The sequence below is a fragment of the Falco biarmicus genome, chromosome 8, assembly GCF_023638135.1.
Source record: "Falco biarmicus isolate bFalBia1 chromosome 8, bFalBia1.pri, whole genome shotgun sequence".
NCBI lineage: Eukaryota > Metazoa > Chordata > Aves > Falconiformes > Falconidae > Falco > Falco biarmicus.
This window is the reverse complement of record NC_079295.1, coordinates 54,967,383-54,987,942: the sequence shown is the minus strand read 5'-3', so window position 1 is coordinate 54,987,942 and position 20,560 is coordinate 54,967,383. Positions and strand designations below refer to the sequence as shown.

At 53.2% G+C, this 20,560-nt stretch overlaps 1 protein-coding gene and 1 long non-coding RNA gene across 2 annotated transcripts in view; one reads left to right on the top strand and one right to left on the bottom strand.

Annotated features, from left to right (window-relative positions):
* LOC130153518 (uncharacterized) overlaps nucleotides 1-16,773 on the bottom strand; it is a 258,449-nt gene extending 241,676 nt beyond the window's left edge. Inside the window, exon 1 of the long non-coding RNA XR_008823426.1 lies at nucleotides 16,645-16,773. This is a non-coding gene — a long non-coding RNA (uncharacterized LOC130153518). The remainder of the gene's footprint in view (nucleotides 1-16,644) is intronic.
* An 873-nt stretch (nucleotides 16,774-17,646) lies between these two features.
* NKX2-5 (NK2 homeobox 5) lies at nucleotides 17,647-20,314 on the top strand. The gene is made up of 2 exons (XM_056349232.1): nucleotides 17,647-18,192; nucleotides 18,901-20,314. The coding sequence occupies exons 1-2, from the start codon at nucleotides 17,898-17,900 to the stop codon at nucleotides 19,506-19,508; spliced, it is 903 nt and encodes a 300-aa protein (XP_056205207.1). The 5' UTR covers nucleotides 17,647-17,897; the 3' UTR covers nucleotides 19,509-20,314.
* The last annotated feature ends 246 nt before the right edge of the window (nucleotides 20,315-20,560 follow it).

Below are 20,560 nucleotides of genomic sequence, written 5' to 3'. Positions count from 1 at the left end.
GTAGGTTGTACGGGCCACAGATTATGGTCAGGATTACCAAAGTTATGTACATTTTCTCAAATTATTGGGGTTTTTTGTTGTTGTTGTTCCCATGTCTTTTTTATTCTCAGACGCTCTTGTGCTCTGAACCGCAGAGCTCTAGCTGGGAGTGCAGCTCTCAGATGTGCACCAGTCTTTCCTGGTATCCATAGTCCTCATCCTCCCCTCCCTGCAGTACCTTTCTGTTTTCACTTGAAGGCAACCTTGTGCCACACAAATCTATAAAAAGAACTAGGCTGGGAAAGCACAGCAGCTGCTTCACCCAGCAGATACCCCACCTTGCAGGTGGAAAGAGCCTGAGCTCCAGGTGCAGAGGAGAAAAAGCTTAATTGTTCCTTTAAGGTTTGATCCATCAATATTTGCACACTTCTGACCTTTCATTTAGCTCCTCTAAACGTGATTTCACCGCTCCCTGATCAGAGCCTTGTGAAGTGCAAGGAAAGAGATGATCTGCAGCTGCCCCAGGAGCACACACTTCCCTGGGTGATGCCTCAGTGCTCACCGCCTCTTTTGGCTCTTTGCAGCAAAAGCATCAACAGCGGCCACAATTAATAGCAGAGACAGAGCGGAAGCTTAATTTTGAGCAGGGACAGAACAAGCTGGAAAGTATGTAGATAAGAACGATATTTCCTAATCAGCTGTCCCCGAGGAATTTCATCTTTGGATATTTGGGAAGCCAGTTATCTCAGCCATTAGTGAACTTGTGAGGGACAGGTGAGATACCAGCAGACGGGCAAAGGGCAAAGGTAGCATCTCTCTTCAAAAGCAGGAGATGGGAGGAACCAGGCAATTATAGACCTGTCTGCTTAACTGTGATGCCAGGAAAAATACAGGGGGAAATAAGTACCTGAAAAAAACCCCAAGATAAATAGCAGGACCCCTGGGCTGGTCAATAGTGAGTGGTACAACATGGTAATGTGGTTTATGCAGAGAAGAAGAATACAAGGAGATGCAATATAGAAAAATTTAAGAGTCCGGGGCTCTAAACATGTCTTTTCCATTCAAGGGAACAGACACATTGATAAATGATATACATCCACCTCTTGACACTACTTTGAAAAGAACAACCAATAACATTACTGTCCATTAAGCTGCATTTATGAAACTGCTCTTCAAAGCAGAGCAGTATTTAACATTTTCTTCTTTTCCTTCTGCTTAAAATGACCATCTGGCAACAGATTTTCTGGATTGGAGCCTTTTCTCTGGTTTCTGTTTGGGGACAAATCTGTGCCAACTTCCAGCAGTTCATGTGATTTAGGGATGCAGAATATAGTTCTCTTCTGCAACGTACGTGGGCTTGAAGTCAAAATCAGATACTGAAAAGATCTGGTGTGAAGCAAGCTGTGGGTTACAAACAGTTTTCTCTATGTGCATGCAATATGTCAAACTAGAAAGATGTACATCCCTTTCCACACAGTCTGAAGCTAAGAGGTACAATCTGTATATCATCCACAGTTACTTTACTTGCCCTAACCCCATCAAACCCATCTGAAGTTTCATTGAAAACTTCTAGGAGCTTTCATTTGAAACCTTAGGATGTAAGGTCCTCCTCAGAGACATCAGGCACAATTATGGTCAATTAACTTTTCTTCAAAAACAAAACCACCACAAATTGAAACTGCAAGAAGCTAAGAGGTCTCAGGGGCAAAAACTCTCATTTCAGGAGGATGTGGAAAGCTGTGGAAAGATGTGGAAAGGATGTGGATTTCAGGAGGAGGAGGAAGACAGCGTAGGCTACCCCTAAAGGAAGAACGATTCTCCCTGTGCATCAGCCTGTGTTGGTTTTATAAAGTTTTAAGCATTAGAGTGCTGTGCATATGCTTAGCCATCGCTGCATACACAGGGCCTTGGAAACACAGACAGGGGGAAAAAAAAAATAAAAATGTCTCATCTAGTGACCCACACTGCCTGTGTAACTGTCTGGTCCCAGTTCCGCCTGGTCTACAGGCAGAAAATAGGAAATGAAATCTAAGACCCCGCTCGGAAACTTCAGGCCAGGTTTCTGATCTTTTTTCCAAATGTCCCAGCACACTGGTGACGGAGCTTTGAAACCTGGCCACGTCCATCTGGGGCACAGGAGCAGGCAAGGAGCAGCACAGCCAGTGCTGGGAGAGCATCAGCAGGCTGAGGCTCCTCCGAGGATTAAGCAGAGAACAGAGGTGGCTCCCTGGGGAATGCCAGCAGCCTCACGTTATTTCTCAGGAAAGTCTCCAGGAAACTGCTAATGAAGAAACGTTCTTCCTTAAAGATCTCATCTTTCTGGGCCTAAAATTTAGGAGGACAGTCTTAGGATATGTTATAAATGGGTTAAAAATATCCTGACTTTCATTGCTTGGGGATAAAATGTGGCTAAACAGTATTTCCAAGAGGTTAGTGTCTAAGTAGAGGAAAAGATGGAGGCAATCTCTTTGCCTTTGGGAACAGGAAGAAATGCAAAAATAAACATCAAAACCCAGGAGAAAGTCATTACTTCTTAAAATACCTTTCAGCTATACCAGTCCCAGCTTTTATTTCCATTTATTAGATCTACTAAAGTAGGAGGACCAAGGAATTAGTCCAAGGAATTTAAAAAAGGATTTTAAAATCATCAAATCATGTTGCTTCTTTTCCAACAGCCCAGAAAGCAACCCACAATTTTCACTGAAGTTTTTAACTACGCTTCACCTTTCCCGTCAGGAAATGACCACCCTAGAAGGCAGCCTAAAATAAAAAATAAATGTCTGCCAAAAACCTGAAAATAATGTTGCAAAGTATTTGCTTTGGTATTTGGGTGGGGGGTGTTAACAAAAACTGTTACAACAGGTCACAGTCCAATCCAGACTGTGCTGGTGTGCAAGTGCTCACAAACACACACTACAAGACAGATGATGCTTCAAGGACCTTCCCATCCACAACAAGGAGATGGTCAGGGTCGTATCCTCATTTTGCAGGTGAAGCAGAGTCAGATTTGTATCCCACGGCGAGGCAGCCGCCTAACTGGTACAGTTGGGAAGGCTCGGAGCTCCGGAGAGGCACTGGGAGCACCGCTCCGGAGCTGCACCACGCGGAACCAACCCTATCACCTAAATCCGACCCCTTGATGGGTTGGCTGTACAGAGCATGGGCCAAGCCTGCAGAAGACCATGGAGCAGAACTAGATATTCTGGAAACCATTCTGGGGTTTAAAATACAAGCTGAGCTTTCCTTGTAATGACAGAAGAGAAAATTTTGTGTCATTTTCAGTAACCCCACAGGACTTTTTGCAATGGCTCTTGGTAGAGCTGACACCTCCCCCTTGCGTATCCTCCTGTTTGTGGAAGGTCTGTCAGAGCTTTGGATTTTTTAGCAGCCAACTGAGCAAGCTGCACCCAGCAGATAGGTGTTTCCCAGAGGCGGGGCGTTATGCTATGAGAATGCAGTAGCTCTATTGAGATAACAACAGCATCGGAAGCACATGGCTCTCAAATACGGGACAGCCACTCGATCTACTCTAACGAGCTAATGTCATTGGCAAAGTGGAGCAAGTATACAGTCTCCTGGCTGACTCACCTTCAAAGGGTTGTATCTCTTCATGGTGAACCTTCCTCCCTGATTTCCACTTTTCCTTCTGGTAAAGTCACTAAAGTTTTAAATATCTCCATTCACACAAGACCCACCTTAATTCCTGTACACCTACATCCCTGTGATGTATATGTGCACAGCTTCTAGACCCAGTAGGGCACTGAACTGGCTTTTTGACCACTTCTCAAATGCTTCCTGCTGCCTGCAGTTGCAGACATGACTGCCATCTGCCAAACAGTAAATAAAGGCTATTGTCTGCTCTGAAATTAATAGCAGCTTGTTTTGGCCCCCTGCCAGACAGGCTGTAATCTAACTGCATACCCTGTAGCTTTACCTGGCCGTTGCTTTTCCTTGGATTGTCACATCACATCGCATCAGGGATTCCTCAGCACCCACCGTAGGTGCCTTGGGCTGGGACTTGCTCCGCAGCACTGCCTGAGGCAGCCTTCCTTACCATCTGCAGAGGCTGAAATGAGGACAACAGGGTGCTGGGGGTGCTGGGTCACAAACTTTAACACAGGGTTACCCAACTGCAAAGCCAAGGGATGTCACTTGCCAGGAAAACTTGATACTGGGTTTTCGTTTCTCCCAAGCAAGCAATAGCTCTAGCCCAGCTGTGCCTGTTGAGCAGGAGCACATGGGTGCTTGGCTGCTCACAGCCTACAGACCTCCCCGCTGTGGATGCATGCTGCTTATAGGGGACTCCTGCTGGCAGAACTCACAGCTATTTTTGACATATACAAAAGCCAAATGGCAGAGGAAAGGAACTACAGCAAGGCGTTCATATGAAACAGATAGAGGAAGACAGACCAAATACGATAGTTCAAGCTGAAAAGCAAGGAAATAGAGGAGAGCAGCACAGAGGGGATGGACCTGGAGTTTATGGAAAGGTTAGCTAGTTGTGCTATCTTGGTTCAATCTGGGAGAAGACAACTAATACAATTAGCTTATCCAGCCAACAAGCTGGAAGGGAATCCTGGACGAATACCCAGGAGATGTAGGCCAGTGCGTGTTTGTGGGTGTCCCTGGTGTCACATGAACTGCATCACTTCTCCAGGAGAGGTAGAAGCAGCAAAGTCACACGGCAAGCAGCCAGCCTGGGGTTGCTAGCTGTTCAGAGCAAGATCTGCTGCAGGCCTTGCTTTCAAATAAGCAGGCACACTCATATCTAGATGCGTCCTAGACTTGGACATACAGGCACATGAGCATGAGGGGCTTACCAGAGCAGAGCCAAGGTCAGCTCCTCAAAGTGCTTTGACAAAGGAGCAGGGCAGGCACAGGTAGAGGTTACTCCTCTCAGGACCTTCACAGTCCTATCATTTCCTAGACTACTGTTGTATACATGCTCAAAAAGAAAACAAAAAGCAGCACCTACTCTCCTGACCCCCCTAAACCTGGCCACAGGGAATATGCTCCAAGCACTGGTGCCTGCCATAGAAACCAGTTCACCAACCCTTCCTCTGACATCCTGGCCCCAAACAGCCCCCATCTCTCTGGGGACCTTACCCAGCAGTAACATTTTGCCCTTCTGCTCAGACTACCTCTCTAATTAGCTTTGTTCTGACATCACTGTTCACCCTTTGGATCCACTAAATCCAAAGCAGTGTTGGAGAAGCCAAATAAGAGAAAGTAATGAGAACCTCCCTTCCTCAGAGAACCTGCCCAGGCTGTATTTCACCTGATTTAAACAGGGTAAGTCCCAGTTCCGTGTACGTGGACACAGGTAACAGAGCACATTACCTGCTAAAATCAGGCAGGAGCACAAGATGCATTAAAAAAGGAAAGAAGCTCTGAGTTTGCTCTGCAAACAACTGTCAGCTCCTCGGACCTGCCAGCTGTGCTTTGGGCACACCCAGGCTACAATCTACCGCCTGTGTCAAATGTCCCGTTTCCCCAAGTCTGCAGAGCTCAGAGAAAAGAGGATCCAGACAGTGCTTTATCTTGGTGACAACTTTCTTTTCTGCAATCAGTGCGGAACAACATGTTCAGCTATTTCCAAAAAAGATCACCAACAGCTATTGGCATCATCAGCCCTTGGTTACGCGGTTTCCGAAGCGGCACAAGGGATGACAGATTCATATTAATTCCAGTCAGCAAATGGATTATAAATACTCCCCCAGCCAGTTGCCACCTGATAGGACTGTCCTTGAGTCCTCCAATTGTGGAAGGGAGTTGTCAACTCTAAATTTACCCACCAGCACGTATTGTATAAAGCATATTGCTCTGTGATCCTTGGTAGACACTTGTGCTGTAGCCCAGCATGGATTAGACCAGAAACTGCTGGTTCCATCAACCAGCCAGACATCTCACTGTTGCTTATCTCAAGACTCTGATGGCAGGAAGGAGAAAGGGATGGGTTTGACAGGATGCGTTGGTGTATCGGTCATGCAATTGCTACAGCAGTCCCATCAAGTCTGACTTAATAAAGTGATCAAAAGCTAGGCCCACCTTTCTGATGAGGTAACAGCTTCTGTTCCTAAGGATAGACATTCCCGTCAGAAAAATGTACCACCATGACCGATAGAAGTAAACTCACTCCAAGGATGGAGTGTCCAAAACCAGATAGAGCTGATACAAAGCAGACCAAGATAGTATTCCCTGTAAAAAGCAGTAGGCAGGATGCTAAAAGTTTGTACAAATGGACTATTCACTTAAACAATTGTAATTAGATGGATTTAACTTTTACAAAACAGAAAGTAAAAAAAAAAAAAGCAAGTGAGGAGCTTCACTTTTTTCTAGCTTTAGAAAGGTCCTAGTATCTGCAAACTGGGCAGATGCACATGCTGGCAGCACCTGTCTGCAGTAGATTTTCTCACCCCAAAAAAAAGGGTCTGCCTGAGTGGGAGGACAGTTTGTAAAGGATCAGTTCAGGGCACTTTACCTAAAGAAAGCCCCTTTTTTTGCTCGTTGCTTCTTCATGCACAAAAGCTGTCCACACTCATCAGCTGGAGACAGTATTTCATCATTTTATCTGGCTCGATGGCCACAGATAAAATCTGTCCTCAGTTAGACAAATACATGGGAGTCACATGGCTGTTGAGGGCTGCAAGACATTTTGCTCCACTTTGGTTTTTTTCTGAATTCATGCCCCAGATTATTCTCTAGGGCCGTTCTTCAGTGCCCCTGAGGACACCCAGCCCCTGGGGCAGCAGCCGGAGCCTTCTGCTCACCATCCACACCCACAGCCTGGGTGCCCCCTTCCCCCAGACCCTGCAAGCCCCCAGCAGGGCTGCAGGTCCCACAAGGTGGGATTCGGCCCCAGAGTGAGGGGCAGCAGCCCAACAACCCAGTGACTGCTTCTAGACAGAGCAGGCTCTCCCGCCTGAGGGAGGCTTGCTCCATATTTCCATTATTTCTACCTGCTGAGCACTTTTTAGCAGTTGGGCCAAAATAGTACCTGCCAACTTTCTGGAAAACCTGAGGGGAAAGGAACAGGGCTGTAAAATGATGCATCACAGAAATCCTGGTGATCTTTGCTTTGAGAAACTGTAGCACATCTCTGCATTTAGGAAAAGATTTAACCTTGTGCTTTTGCACCAAGAACAGGCATTTTTGTCATGTATGTGAGAATCACCCTAAACATAGCCAAGTTGTACAGCCTGCTAAATAGCAGATTCTCCGTGCTTTCTACATACGTGGAATATTATAGCATCTTTTACCATCAAAAATACTTTTAACTCACACTGCAACTATCTCACATGGGGTACCCCAAATCAACGGATGCTTTTAGCCTCAAACTCTGCCCCTTAAATTCTTTCTGCAGTAGGGGTAAAGCTCCTGGATTATTTCATCCCTACATACAGGACAGGCAAAGGTAGAACCACTCGTACCATCAAAGCACGTGGACACGCCTGAAATGAAAGAGGAACTGAAAAGCTCCGTCTCTGTGGTTTAGCAGTTTGCTGTGGAGCAAGGCCTGGAGCTCAACAGGACAGATAAAAACTAATAGAACGGCTGCTTGTTGCACAAGCACCATGCATCCTGTGCTCTTTGTGAGGCAGAGGGTTTAGGAAAAAAGCAAAGCTGAAATAAAACCAAAAGCCTGATGGAAAATGTATACAACAGAGTCACATCCTGAGTGCCAAGTGCCTGACTGCAGCTCACACAGCATCTCCTTTGCCTCATTTTTGCTCACGTGTGATACATATAAAAAGTAGCTCAAAGTGACTTCAGTCATACAACAGCTTTTTTCAAAATGCAGATTTAGTCCAGGGCTGCTGGAGCTTGTCATAAAAAGGTACACAGAGCCAACATCATTTACACACATCAAAACGTAGAGTAGAAATCTGTACTGCAGGACATTTTATCCTACTGGAACTTTAATCCAGCTAATGCTAACAAGTCCAGAGAGAGTCAACTAAGCAAATGGATCTGCTCTATTTCCATTAGATCTCCACCACAGCGTTACACCAGCAGTGATGAGACCGTTGCCTCCTCCTGCCCAACACCTAAAATCTCAGCACTACACAGCCAAGGATCCGGAGGTTTCACATCCCTGATGAAATTTAATTTCCCAAGACAGGAGATCCATAGTCATTTTCCATTTCGTTTTGCCACAGCTTCCATCACCTACAGTGCAGGGCACTGCCTGAATGTGAACTACTGGATCAGGTTCATATTTTGTAAATATTAGTGTTACTTTATGAACTTTGCCATCAACGAGAGCAAAGCTAGAGAGGCTGGAATATGACACAATGGTTTTGAGCTTGGCTGCTATTTGTCCATTTTTTAAAAAGCAGGGAGGGAGAAGGAAAAGGATAGTTTAGAATTGTGGTTAAACACATTTTTTTTCTCTAGAGGCATTTCGGGTTTTGCCTTTGCTTTGTTTATTCATCTTTGGAGCTAAGTAAAGCCATATTTTTTAAACAGAGGACATCCCCCTTTTCTTTTTAAATTCTGAAATTCTAAGAGTCACCCTAGACTCAGGCTGCTCTGACTGCTGGCAGCCAAATGCATCTTTCAGAGTGTTTTCTTGTGACCTAAGAAAGATTTATTTTTTCAGTCATTCCAGTTGGATGTACCTTTGTTCACTTTCCAGGAGTGGTTCAGTTTTGTGACTTTTTTCCTTTTAAATTACAGTATGTAATAGAGTTCCTAGTCTGGGTCTCAGTTCTGTTATGATACTTCAAGCACATGAGTGATCCTGGTAACTCAGATATTTAAAATTTGACCAGCACTTTGGGACCTTACTGAATCAGGGCTTACATGTTTCTTTATTCCTTTTTAAGGGTTTTACCGTCTTTTTCCTCTTCTTCAAAGTGGACGCATAATGTGGCTCAAATACAGACAAAACTGAGAGCACGTTTTTACCAAAGCGTGTTTTGACAGCAGGAGCAGTGAAGATCAGAGCTAGGACTTCTACCCCTTCTTTTCAGGATGGACTCTGCCAAACAGGAGGGCTGGAAGCCATGGGGCACCTCATCCTGAACTACACAGGAGGTAGTGGGTGAAACAACTTGCGCTGGACACAGCAAAGGGAAAAACCTCAGAAAATACTTCAGGATAGAGATTTCCACCTCCACAGGCTGGCTGTGCCTAAAATCCATTTCCAAACCCGAGGAGCCACAGTGGGGATCCCAGAGGTTTAAAATCCATTTCCAAACCCAAGGAGCCACAGTGAGGATCCCAGAGGTTTCAGTCCTCCTGTGTGGACATGGAGTATTCCCCAGCTGGAGCTGGAGGTGGGGAATGCGTGTCCCAGGAGAGCGCCCTGGGCACGGAAGGGCTGCGCTGGGGCGGCCGGAGGGTTGGAGTGGAAAAGGCATCTGGGAAGAAGCAATGCAGAGCCTGACAGCTCGGAGACGGCCAGATGTTTTCATCATTATGGAAAAAATCTGTTGGTGCCTCTTTGCCCAGAGAAACACTGGAGGAGGAAATATCCTCTTGAGCTCTGATCAGGGCTGTATATTAAAATGGCGATGAGCCAGGGTCAAAAAACAAGAGAAATGGGAGGAAGGGATCTTTTCTGATTCCGGCTCTGACATGCAATGTGAAGGTGCCCCGAAAGGCTGCACTGCCTCCCCAGGGATCTTTTCCCAAATCACTGCCTCAGAGAGCTGGAGAGACAGGGCCTGGAAGATGGGCCTTAGAGATGTTTCTTCAGCACCCCCCCAGTGCTCCCTCATCCCTCCAGCTGCAGCAGGTGCTGCCCCAGGGACGTGCAGCCCCGGGGACATGTAACCCTGGAGCTGCAGAGCTGTGGAAACACACAGCCCTGAGGCTGCAAGGAGACTGAGCGCAGCAATAACACTCCCAGGGGCTGGGAACCCTGTCCCAGTTTACAAAATCAGCACTGAAGGAAGCCCGCTGCCCGCCTGGCCCCAGACACCCCTGTCTGCCCCAAGCCCCAGGCTTAGGGATATAACCAAGACCAGGAGACACCGAAGGGTGAGACCCAGGGCTGGGTTTTCCAGCTGCAGGGGTAACCGGTTCCCGGTCTCCCCTTCTCTCCCCGCATCCCCTGCAGCCGCCGGTGCCCCTCAGCCCGAGCATCCCGACGGGCTGCAGGACGCCAGGATACGGCCAGCCCCTTCCCCCGGGGCAGCTCCTCGGGATTCATCCCTCCCCACGGATCCCCCCTTCCCCAAAGCGCCGCGGCCCCGGCCCCCGCCGGCTCCTCTCACTAATTTTAGCCTGCCGGCACGCACGGTACGGTGCAATCGAAACCCAAAAGTAACCCCCGAGGACCGCCCGGGAGCAAAGCGCGCAAAACGGTAAGAAAACGCCAAGAGCCGAGCGAAAATCCCTCCGATTCCTATAAGAAATAAATCCTATCCGCAAAATAAAAGGGCGTTTAACGTTTCGTGCGTTTCACTTGGATTTTTTTGTTCTTTAATTGACAAGTAGAAAAGGCGCCTGGGCTTGGAAGGGGACGGCAAAGCGCGCAGACCTGGCAGGGAGGAAGGCAGGCACCGAGGGGAACTCTCCCTCCTTTCCTCCCTTTCTTCTTTTCACAGTATAACTGGAGTTCCAAAAAAAAAAAAAAAAAAGGCTGCCGTTTAAATGATACTTTTCCCTCTACCGCTGAAAAACGGGCTGATTAATTAACGCAGAAACTGGGGGAGAAAAAAAGCAGATCTGGTTTTATTTATATGACCTTCCTTTGAAAATTAGAGAGACTTATGCAGATATAAAAAACTTGGAAATTTTACCCAGGGGGCGGGGGGGAAGAGTAAAAATCTAGAACTTTTAGAAGATTTTCGTTTCTTTCCACCCCTTTTTTTCTTGACATACACTTGAAATACATCACATTGTATGTTCAGTGAATTGTATATTCATCAGGGTGATGCAAACTCTTTCTCGCGCGTGTATTCACCAGTTTCTCTCTCACACATATATTTTAATTTCGCACCGATTTCTTCCCAACCGTTTTTTCTCTCTGCAAAACAAACCGCGGGAGCACGCGGGGTTTTAGTTTTAGGGAGAGGATGCAGGAACGGGACCCTTCGGAGAAACCAACTCGTTCCCCATCAGACCGCCACAAACACGGACGGATCATTTCCCCGCTTCGAGAAAACGAACGGCTGAACAGCCTGGTCCTGCTGCGGGGATGGAGCGGTGGGGAGCCCCGGGGGAGCGGGCAGCCCCCCAGCCCCCGCTCCTGGCGCCTCCGATCCGGCTCCGCCAAACCCGCGAGTCTCGGGGCAGAACTGGAAGCGGGTCTGAGCATCCCCGGCTAGGGGAGGGTATTCCTTTTTTTTTTTTTCTCTTTTTTTTCTTTTCTTTTCTTTTCTTGTTTGTTGGGTTTTGTTGAGTTGGGGGCTTTTTTTGGTTGCTGGTTTGTTTGGTGTTTGGTTTTGGGTGGGGTTTTTTTTGGGGGGGGGGGATTGCTGTGGGTTTTTTTAAATATTTGTTAATAATAAATACCGGAAGACGCCCGGCGCTCCCGCTAGGAGCGGCAGCCACCCTGGGGGCGGGGGGGGCATTTTGCAGGACGGGGGTAAGACCCGGGCCGGCTGGCCCGTACCCCCCCGCCCCAGGCAGCCCAGCTGCATCGCGGCAAGTGCGGGAGAAGAAGCGGGGCCGCCCCGGGAAGGCACCTTCCTTCTGCAGGGGGGCGAGGAAGGGCAGAGCCACCCACCCCGCGGAGGCCCCGCGGGAGCGGAGGGGGCAGCTGGGTGGGACAGGGGACCCCCGACCCGCGGCTTGCCCTGGGGGCAGCCGATTTCATGCCTCTCCGGCGGTGGGTCACAGGCTGGGCCCTCGCCGGAGCAGAGGTGGGGGTCAGGGCTCTGTAACTCTACTCGCCCCGGTTCATCCTCCTGCCCGTCTCGGCGGAGCCGGTGCCGTCAGGAAGGGGCTTTCCCCGAGCGTCCGAGCTGAGTCCCGCTGCCGGGACCCCCGGGGCCAGACCTGCCGCAGCCCGGGGGCGCTGAGAGCCGGCACCCCCGGGCAGGGCGGTGGCTGGGAATGCTGTCGGTCCCGCATCTCCGCGGGGACAGGGGGAATCATTTTTGAGACACATCAAGCCCAGACACCGTCTCTTGTTAAATATGGTCCACCACCCCCATCGCCACCCCCGCCCCGACGTGCGCCTGCAGGCTGCGCCCCCCTGCCCCGCGCTGCGCGGCCGAGGGCAGAGCCGGCTCCGGGGGGGGAGCAGGATCCCCCCGGCCCGGCGGGACCCCCGGGCAGCGCATAACGTGCACGGTGGCATCGCAAGACGGATCGCATTTGCACGGCCAGCGGGAAGTATCCGAGAAGCCACACCTTTACCTCCTTTGGAAAGCACCGTGCGGACAGACAAGCTGCAACCCCCCGAAACCCCGCAGCGGCTCCAGCCCCCTCCCCGAGCCCGCTCCCATCCCCGCCGGAGCCGGCGGCACCTTCCCCCGTGGAAGGTAAATGGTGCCAAAGCTCCGAGGGAGAAGGCAGGGCAGACCTTCGAAACACTCCACGCCTCACAGTGCCTGGAAGGTATTTCGGTTTTTAAACAGTTGTCTTGACCATCGCTCCACACCGGTGCGTCCTGGCGACTGGACCTGCGTGTCAAACCGTTGTTGCACTTACTAAACGTGAAACTCTCTTCGGTCGTTTAATTTTCCCGTCCCTAAAACAACCGTATTGCTTCTGCCCTGTGCGCGCTCCCCTTGGAAACATAACGAACAAGCACTTCTGTAATTAACTGGCCGCGTTAAAAAGCTTTTACTCGAGCGCGGAGAAGCGGTGGGCGCTGGAGCCAGCGTTAATAGCGGGGGGTGCTGCAACGCCCGGGTGCTGGGAGAGGGGCGCTGGGAAGGGCGACGACAGCCCAGATGGCGAGTACAGCACAGGTACCGGCAGAAAAAGTGACAGGCAGGGTAAAATTAAAACTTTTCATTTATCTGACCAGCTTCCAACTTTCGCTTCAGTCGCGGGGTAGAGGGGAAACCCCACTTCCAGCGCCCGAGGTGCAAAAGCCAGCTTCATTGCCAGATTCCAGGCACGGAGCCCAGGACAGGAGGGGAAAATCCGCGGTGGCATTTGCTATCCAAGCCCCCATGCCCAGGTCACCCCGTCCCGGTCACCGGCGGAGGCGGAAAGCGGCGACCGAGCTATGCCCCGGGCGGCCCCCCGTGCTGCCCGAAAAGGGGGGATGTGGGGGGTGTACCAAAACCGAAACAACACGGGACAGTCTTATTCCGGGCTTTGCATAAATTGTCCTGAAATAAAGGGAAGACACTTCGGCGCTTTCGAGCTGCTGCATTCGAGTGCTGTGCCCTGGCACCAGCCTGCCCGGCTGCGGCGGCGCCGCCAGCCGCTCTGTCGGGGGGCAAGGGCTCGGTGGTCCCCGAAGGGCCCGGCAGGGACGAGCCGGGACCCCCCTGCGGCGGGCAGAAGTCCCGGAGGCCGAGCAGCGGGGATGGCACCGGAGAGGCCGCCCAGCACCTGCCCCGCCGCCGAAGAGCGGGGCCGTCCCGGAGGAGCCCCCCCGGCCCAGGGCGCAGCAGCCGCGACCACGGGGCAGAGGCGAGGCCCCTCGCCAAGGTCAAACCGCTCTTTTTCTTGCGCAATGGCCGGGGAAGGGCGGCCAGGGCCGCGGAGCGGGGGTGCTGTCCCCGCCGGCAGCCCCGGCGCCGGAGGCAGAGCGGGGTGGGTGGGAAAGGCGGGCTGCTCGGGAGCACTGGGGGGAAAAATAAAAAGATGGAAAAGAAAAGGGGGGGGGGGGAGGGAAGAAAGAAAAAGAGGCGGGGAGGAGGAATAAAAAAAAAGGGAGCAAGAAAAGGAGAAGGCTTTAGCTGCAGCAGAGTGGAGCGCCTGGACAGCTCCAAAGCCTTTTTCCTCTGCAAAAATCCAGAGGGGTGAAAGCAAACCCTGCCCCAGCCCCAACCGCCCGCCGCAGCCCCCAGGCCCCCTCCGGGACCCCCGGGGGGACCCCGCCACGGCAGACGCGCACCGCAGACCAGCTATCACGCCGGAAGAATTTATTCGACCAAGGCTGGCCGTTTGGTAGCATCCTTTTCCAATCGTTTGCAAAATAGCAACTGGCCAAAAGCCCTTGGGGAGCCCTCGGGGACCCTCAGAGATCCCGAGATTCCAGCGGCTCCCGCCGCCCACGATGGGAACCGGGAGATTGGCGCAAGTTCTCGCAAGGAAATCCTAATAGGCTATTTCTGGACTACTGGCTCTTAACAAATCTATAGCACCTGAAGTGTTAGCACTCAATTAGTGACAAGGTTTCAAACCCCGGCGTTTACTGGTGAGGTATAAACAGAGTCCTCGGGAGATAGCCGGGAATTAGGGCGGGAGGGGGCCCTGGGCATTTTAACCGACTGGGATTAAGAGGAAAACTTTTTTAAAAGGCTCCATCTCTCTCTCTCTCACTAAACAGTCCGAGGTGTCGAAAGCTCTGGAGGAAGAGAGGATGTGCTCGCCGGAGCTAATTGCGAGCTTGGGTGTTTCGGGGTTTTGTTTGTTTGTTTGTTTGTTTTCAGCAAGAAAAGTTAAAAAAAACCCCACCCACCTCCAAATATACCCCAAAAAAAGAAGAAAACTAAACCCAAACGAACCGCATTTAGCAATCCCGAGGAGAAGCAACGAGCGGGTGTGGGAGACAACTCTCGCCCGCCAGGGGCTTTTCTGGGTGCGGGGGCCCGGCTCGGTTCCGAAGGGGCAGCGAGAGCGACCTGCAGCTGGCGGGAGGGGTCGGGGCACCCCCTGCCTTCCCCTCACGGCCAGGAAGGCAGCACCGGCTTTGCTCACCCCGTCTCCCCCACGTACACCCACGGGGCCTGGGTGTAAGATGGGTGGGCTGGAGAGGGTGTTTTGGGGCGCTCCTCCGGGGTCCTGTCTCCCTTTACTCCTTTTTGGGTGATATTTAAACGCGATTCTAATGTCGCACCCACTAGCCTGCAATCAAGAGCGACCACACAGAGGGTAAAAGCGGTGTAGGAGAGCTTGGAGTGCGGGGGGTGCCTCCCCTCCAGCCCTGCAAGCCGGGTCCGGAGCAGGGTGAACCGATCGCCTTTGTCCCCTCTGCTCGCCTGCCCTCGGCAGAGACGCCGTTTGCAGTCGGAGCCTGGCTTCAGCGGGCTGCTGGAGAGCATCGGGCAAGGGAGAAGGCCGAGAGGGGTGGGGGGTGGTTGGGAAATGGGTGCTGAGCCCCGACCCGGAAAGTCCGTGAGCTGCTGTATGTCAGTAACTTACTCATCAATCAGCCGGACACAGAGCAGACCTGGCCTCTCTTTGCGGAGTGTTTGCTTTTTCACCAATTATTGCGGCCCTGCAGCTCTTTTTGTTGATACAGTAGTTCTAAAAAGTGCTAATGTTCATTTATCAGGGGGCCGAGCCCGGGACTCCCACTAGTTGTGATCCTTCCAAAAATATAAACACGAAGAGAAGGGCTAGGGCTAAAGCCCCCATTTGTTTCTAAACCGCAGTATTAAAAGTGATGCATTGTTGAAGATAAAGCGGAGATAACGCTGTCTGTCTCCAATGAATGTCTCCCCGACGCATTAATGACATTCCAAATGATAGCTTCGGCTTATCGTTCAATTAATCACTTCCACCCTCTGCAGCCGGGCCCACATCGATCGGGAGCCGCCGTGTGACTGGGGGTCTGGAGGAAACCCGTCAGTCCTCGCTTCACAGCGGTTCGCGGGGCGGCAGCTCTCCCGGCCGCGGGGCCGCCGTCGGGGATGCTCTGCGGGCCCTTTCCCCGCCGGCTTCAGCGGGCAGAGGGGCACCGCCGGGCGGCCGCTGCCCTGCGAGCTCCCCTGGGCTGGGGAGGGCGTTTGGGCCCAGGGTGGAGGAAGGGAGCACCACCGGAGCCCGTTTCTCCCGTCCCGAGGGAGGTGGATGGTACCAAGGCAGGCGAACCTGCGGCCGCGGGTTTGGATTTGCCGGGGGTGTGTGAGATCGGGATCACTCCGTTATTGTAGTGTTGATCCAACTTATCCCGATTAGCTTGTAATAAAACGGAGGCAACCAAGGTTAGAAAGACCACCGGGCGCTGCATAGGGCAGATAACCCGGCAAAGTCCCGCCGTAGGCCCCTCTCCCGAGCCGGGCTGCCGAGGCTGCCTCCACCTTCCTCGGGCACTTCATCCCTTCCCCTGCAACCGGGAAAAAGCCCCTCCGAGCTGTTTCCCAGGGAAGGCTGCAGGGAGCTCAACCGCTTGGCCGCCCCCCTCCCCTCGTTAAACAGCGGTATTTCAGGCCTCCCCGCGTACAGCAACCGCTCCAACTGCCATCGCAAGATGTGGATCTGGTTTGCGAACAAACCGCTCCCCGGGCACCAGCGGGCGGCTGCGGCGAGGGACTGCGAGCGGCGGGGCTGCTGCTGCGGCTGCACCGGCCAGCGGTCCCTGGGGAGCGGGACCGAAAGCACGGCACCGCCCGCAAAAGCATCCTCACCTTAGCCAGCTTCCCCAGAAGGGAGCCCGAGGGTGCCGAGACACTAAATCTCGGGGGGGGGAGGGACAGCAGCAGGTACCCCACGGGAAGCAGGGCAGCTGGGGCAGGTGCCCGCCTTTTCACCCGCCCCGCAGCGTTTCCTCCGTTTGCAGGAAGATTCGGAAAAAACTCGCCCTGCGAACCCCGCGGCCTCCCCGGGCAGGGCCCGCCCGAGGGACCCCCTCTAACTCACCGCATCCCCGCAGGGCTTCTCCGCTCGGCTCCCCGGCCCCTGCCTTATCTTCCACCGTCCCCGGCTCGGCGGGGACAAGCCGGTGCCCGTGCCCCCGGAGCCGGGCCGCCGAGCGCCGCAGGAGGCTTCCTCCCTTACTATTATTACTCCCCACCTCGCCCCCCGAAGCCAGAAAGCGCCGTAACGCCCCTCCTCAACCTGCGACTTTGCCGCTAAGGTTTATTTTAGCAACTCCAAGCGCGTTAAATTAACCGGCTCCCGCTTCTACCGGTGAATGGCGAGGCCCGGGGGCAGCCGCCCGCCCGCCGGGGCTGCGGGGACCCGGCCAGCCCGGAGGTCGCCCCCGCCTCCCAAAGCCCAGCGCCCGGCTGCTCTGCCTTGCTCCTCTCCTGCCCCCAAAAGCCCTGTATATTTTGCAACGCCTTCAACCCGCTGGTTTTGGGGTTATTTTGGGGGGTTTGGGGTTTTTTTTCCTCGACAATGCTGGTTTTTTTGTGGGAAAGCTTTACAAAACAGGCGGGGGACACACATCCAACCGGCATTTCCCCCTCCAAAGCCAGGAAGGGGCTGTTTAGGGGGTCTCTGCTATCAGCTGGACTTTGCGGGCATTGTGCTGCTTCAGAATATCTGTATAAACCTTAAGCGCGGATTTCCCCCTGAGAGCGCTTCACACAACAGTGAATTCCCGTTCTCTGGTTCCTGCGATCAGATACTGCAGAATACTAAAACCGAAACCTCCGTTTCCTCACTTTTAAAAAAAAAAAAAAAATGAAATCAGCACATATTTGGTTGATGGTTTCCTCCCGGCCTGTTTATTTAATCTGACTGTATGATAGATGGCATCAGATAGTGGCTTTGTACACATTAGGCCATTCTGCATTTTTTTTTTGTTTTTAATGGATCAACAAACTCAGCGGGGAAAAGCTGGATAAATACAGTGCCGCCCCTTTAAATGAGTGGAGATGTTTTTGAGATGTATTACTATATTAGGTGACATGGAACTTTGCATCTCTCATACCATCACTGCAATGTTGGCCAATAGAAAGCTAAAGTCACCCAAAAACTGCCTAGTCCCTCCTTCCCTTCCCTTATGGTCTGGTCCTACCTGCCTCCAGTGCACAAGTCAAGGCTACTCGCGGGAATGCTATGTGCCCCCTCCATGAGCCCACGCTCCACCACTGCTCCAGGTTGGCTGCTCCTCACCTACTTTTCCATGACCCTGGCCTCCGGCCACTGCCCCGCTCCCCGCCGCAATGTTTCCTAGCCCTGTGACAACGACACCCTTCTCAGTCAAGGATATTTTGAACCTGGAACAGCATCAGAGCGGCCTGGCCTCTATGGAGCTCTCCTCGCTGTCCTCCCCGTCCTGCATGCTGGCCACCTTCAAGCAGGAGACGTACAGCGCCGAGCCCCCAGCCCTGCCCGACCTGCGGGAGGAGCTGCCCGAGGCACCCCCGGCCAAGGCTGCCACCACCTTCCCTGGCTCCTACTACGTGAAAAGCTACGTGGAAATGGACTCGGCCAAGGACACCAAGGTGGACAAGAAAGGTAAAGCCGGCGAGTAACGGTGGTGCTGCCTGGGGCTCACTGCTGGGCTCCAAACCCAGGGAAAGGGAGGGCAGGGGGAAGGTGACCCCCGGCTCAGGGGTGGCGGGAGGGGGCCACCGCGTCGGACCTCGGCCCCCACCTGCCCCCAGCCTCGGGGCCCGGGGGAGAAAGAGCATGGGGAGCAAAAGCGCCTTCATCCCCTCCCAGACCCCGCGGTGCAGCAGCGGGACAGACCCACCACGGGGAGCGTCCCGCTGACCCCGGTCCAGAGACCCCCACGGCTGCCCCAGCGGGACCAGGGCCACGGCCTTAAGCTTGCCCAGAAATCAGGCGATAAATCGAATTTCCAACTCGCTGTGCTGAGCGTGTACGCCCAACGGGGTCGGGGGGGGATTTGTTGCAAAGGCTGCAGGTGATGAATCCACACCATGGCACAGGCGGTCGCAACTCAAATCAGTGCACGCAGTACCCTTGTTTTTAAATAAATAAAGAAAGAAACGAAAAAAGACTCGATGGAAAATTGCCAAAGAGGTACTTATGGAGCAGGGCAGGGCCGGGCCCACTACCGCAGGAGCGGGTCGCTGCAGTGGCCTGTGGGGCCGAGGCCAGGGAACAGTCGGGGCTTGCGGTTTATCGAACATCGTTTTACTTTTTTGCACGTTTTTTTGTTCCTCCCCTTTTTTCTTCTGCCCACTTATTTTGCTGCAGAACTGTGTTCCCTGCACAAGAGCCTGGAGCAGGAGAAGAGAGACCTTGAAGATCCCGAGCGCCCCAGACAGAGGAAAAGGAGGAAACCTCGCGTCCTCTTTTCTCAAGCCCAAGTCTACGAACTGGAGAGAAGGTTCAAGCAGCAGAAATACCTCTCTGCTCCCGAGAGAGACCATCTAGCCAACGTCCTAAAGCTCACCTCCACCCAGGTGAAAATTTGGTTCCAGAATCGAAGGTATAAATGCAAAAGGCAGAGACAGGATCAGACCCTCGAAATGGTGGGCATCCCCCCACCCCGGCGGATAGCGGTGCCGGTACTGGTGCGCGATGGGAAGCCCTGCTTGGGGGAGTCTTCTCCCTACAGTTCACCGTACAATGTCAGCATTAACCCCTATAGCTATAACGCCTACCCCGCGTACACTAACTACAACAGCCCCGCCTGCAACGCCAACTACAACTGCAACTACCCGTCCATGCAGACCATGCAGCCCTCGGCGGCCGGCAACAACTTCATGAACTTCAGCGTAGGGGACTTGAATTCAGTGCAGACGCCCATCCCGCAGGGGAACGCGGGGATCTCCACGTTGCACGGGATCCGAGCCTGGTAGAGCCGCCCCCGCACCCAGCCCGCTCCCCTCCGTGGACCGCGGCCACCGGCGAGACCCCGGCGCCGGGGATGGAGGGGCTTCGGCCGTGCCTGCGAGCCGGTCTCGGGACATTTTCAGGCTGCCGGGGGGATGAGGACAGTTCCATGTAGCATCCCGGCAGAGTTCACTGGCGTGGCGGCCGGGGAGGTGTCCGGTGGTTGGTGCGGTGGCCGCGGTCCGTGCGGGGCCAAGTGGGCACCGCACAGGGGGACTCGGCGCTTCCCGACCCCCCGCACTCCCCCTTCACCCTGGGGTCTTCGCCCCGCTGATTCCGCTCCTTCCTTCCTACGAAGCAAGCGGTCATTTCGCTTGACTAGCTCCCAACAACAGCTAGCCAAGCCCTGCAACTTTTTTTTCCCTTTTCTTTTCTTTTTTGCTCTATACTAATTATTATTAAGATCCACATTTAATTTTTGCACTTCCCGTACGGTCCCCGCTGTCCGGCCGGTTCAGCACCTCGCCAGCCCCCAGGTCCTCCCTTGCGAGGCCGCTAACGCCGGCCCCGGCTGCGCGGCCGGTGCCGGGGCGGGAGCGGGGCGGGCGGCGGCTCCCCCCCCAGTCGGGATGAGGACAGACCCCCCACCACCCCAGCCGAGGAATACAGACACCCCGACCCGCCAGGTCCCCGTAGGGTTATGCACTAAACCGTGAGTTAGTACTGAAATGCACTGTCCGCCCCTCGCCCGCCGCCCCGTCCGCGTTCCCCTTTGCTGTACGAGCTGACGGAGATCAGCGAGTTGTCATTAAAGAAGAGTGGCTGAACCTGGCGCGTCCCTGGCGTTCCTTGTCCGGCCCGGGCCCCCCGCACCCGCCGGCGACAGCCCCCAGCTTGCCCTGCCACCTCCCCGGCTGTGCGTGGTCCTCCCGTAATTTCAGCAATTCCCGGCTTGAGGTTTGCAAACCGTGCTTGTATCTAAAGGTCTTTCAAAAATAATTTAAAAGCTGCTTTTTGAGCTCACAGCCCGGGCAGGATCAATATGCACCAGCCGTGTCCCGTCCCCTCCCTTGGGCTG

Bases quoted from the DNA above. Each gene is read 5' to 3' on its own strand.
- NKX2-5 (XM_056349232.1), top strand. From the start codon at position 17,898: ATGTTTCCTAGCCCTGTGACAACGACACCCTTCTCAGTCAAGGATATT. The intron at 18,193-18,900 runs GTAAAGCCGGCG...ATTTTGCTGCAG, and splicing joins CACCAAGGTGGACAAGAAAG to AACTGTGTTCCCTGCACAAG.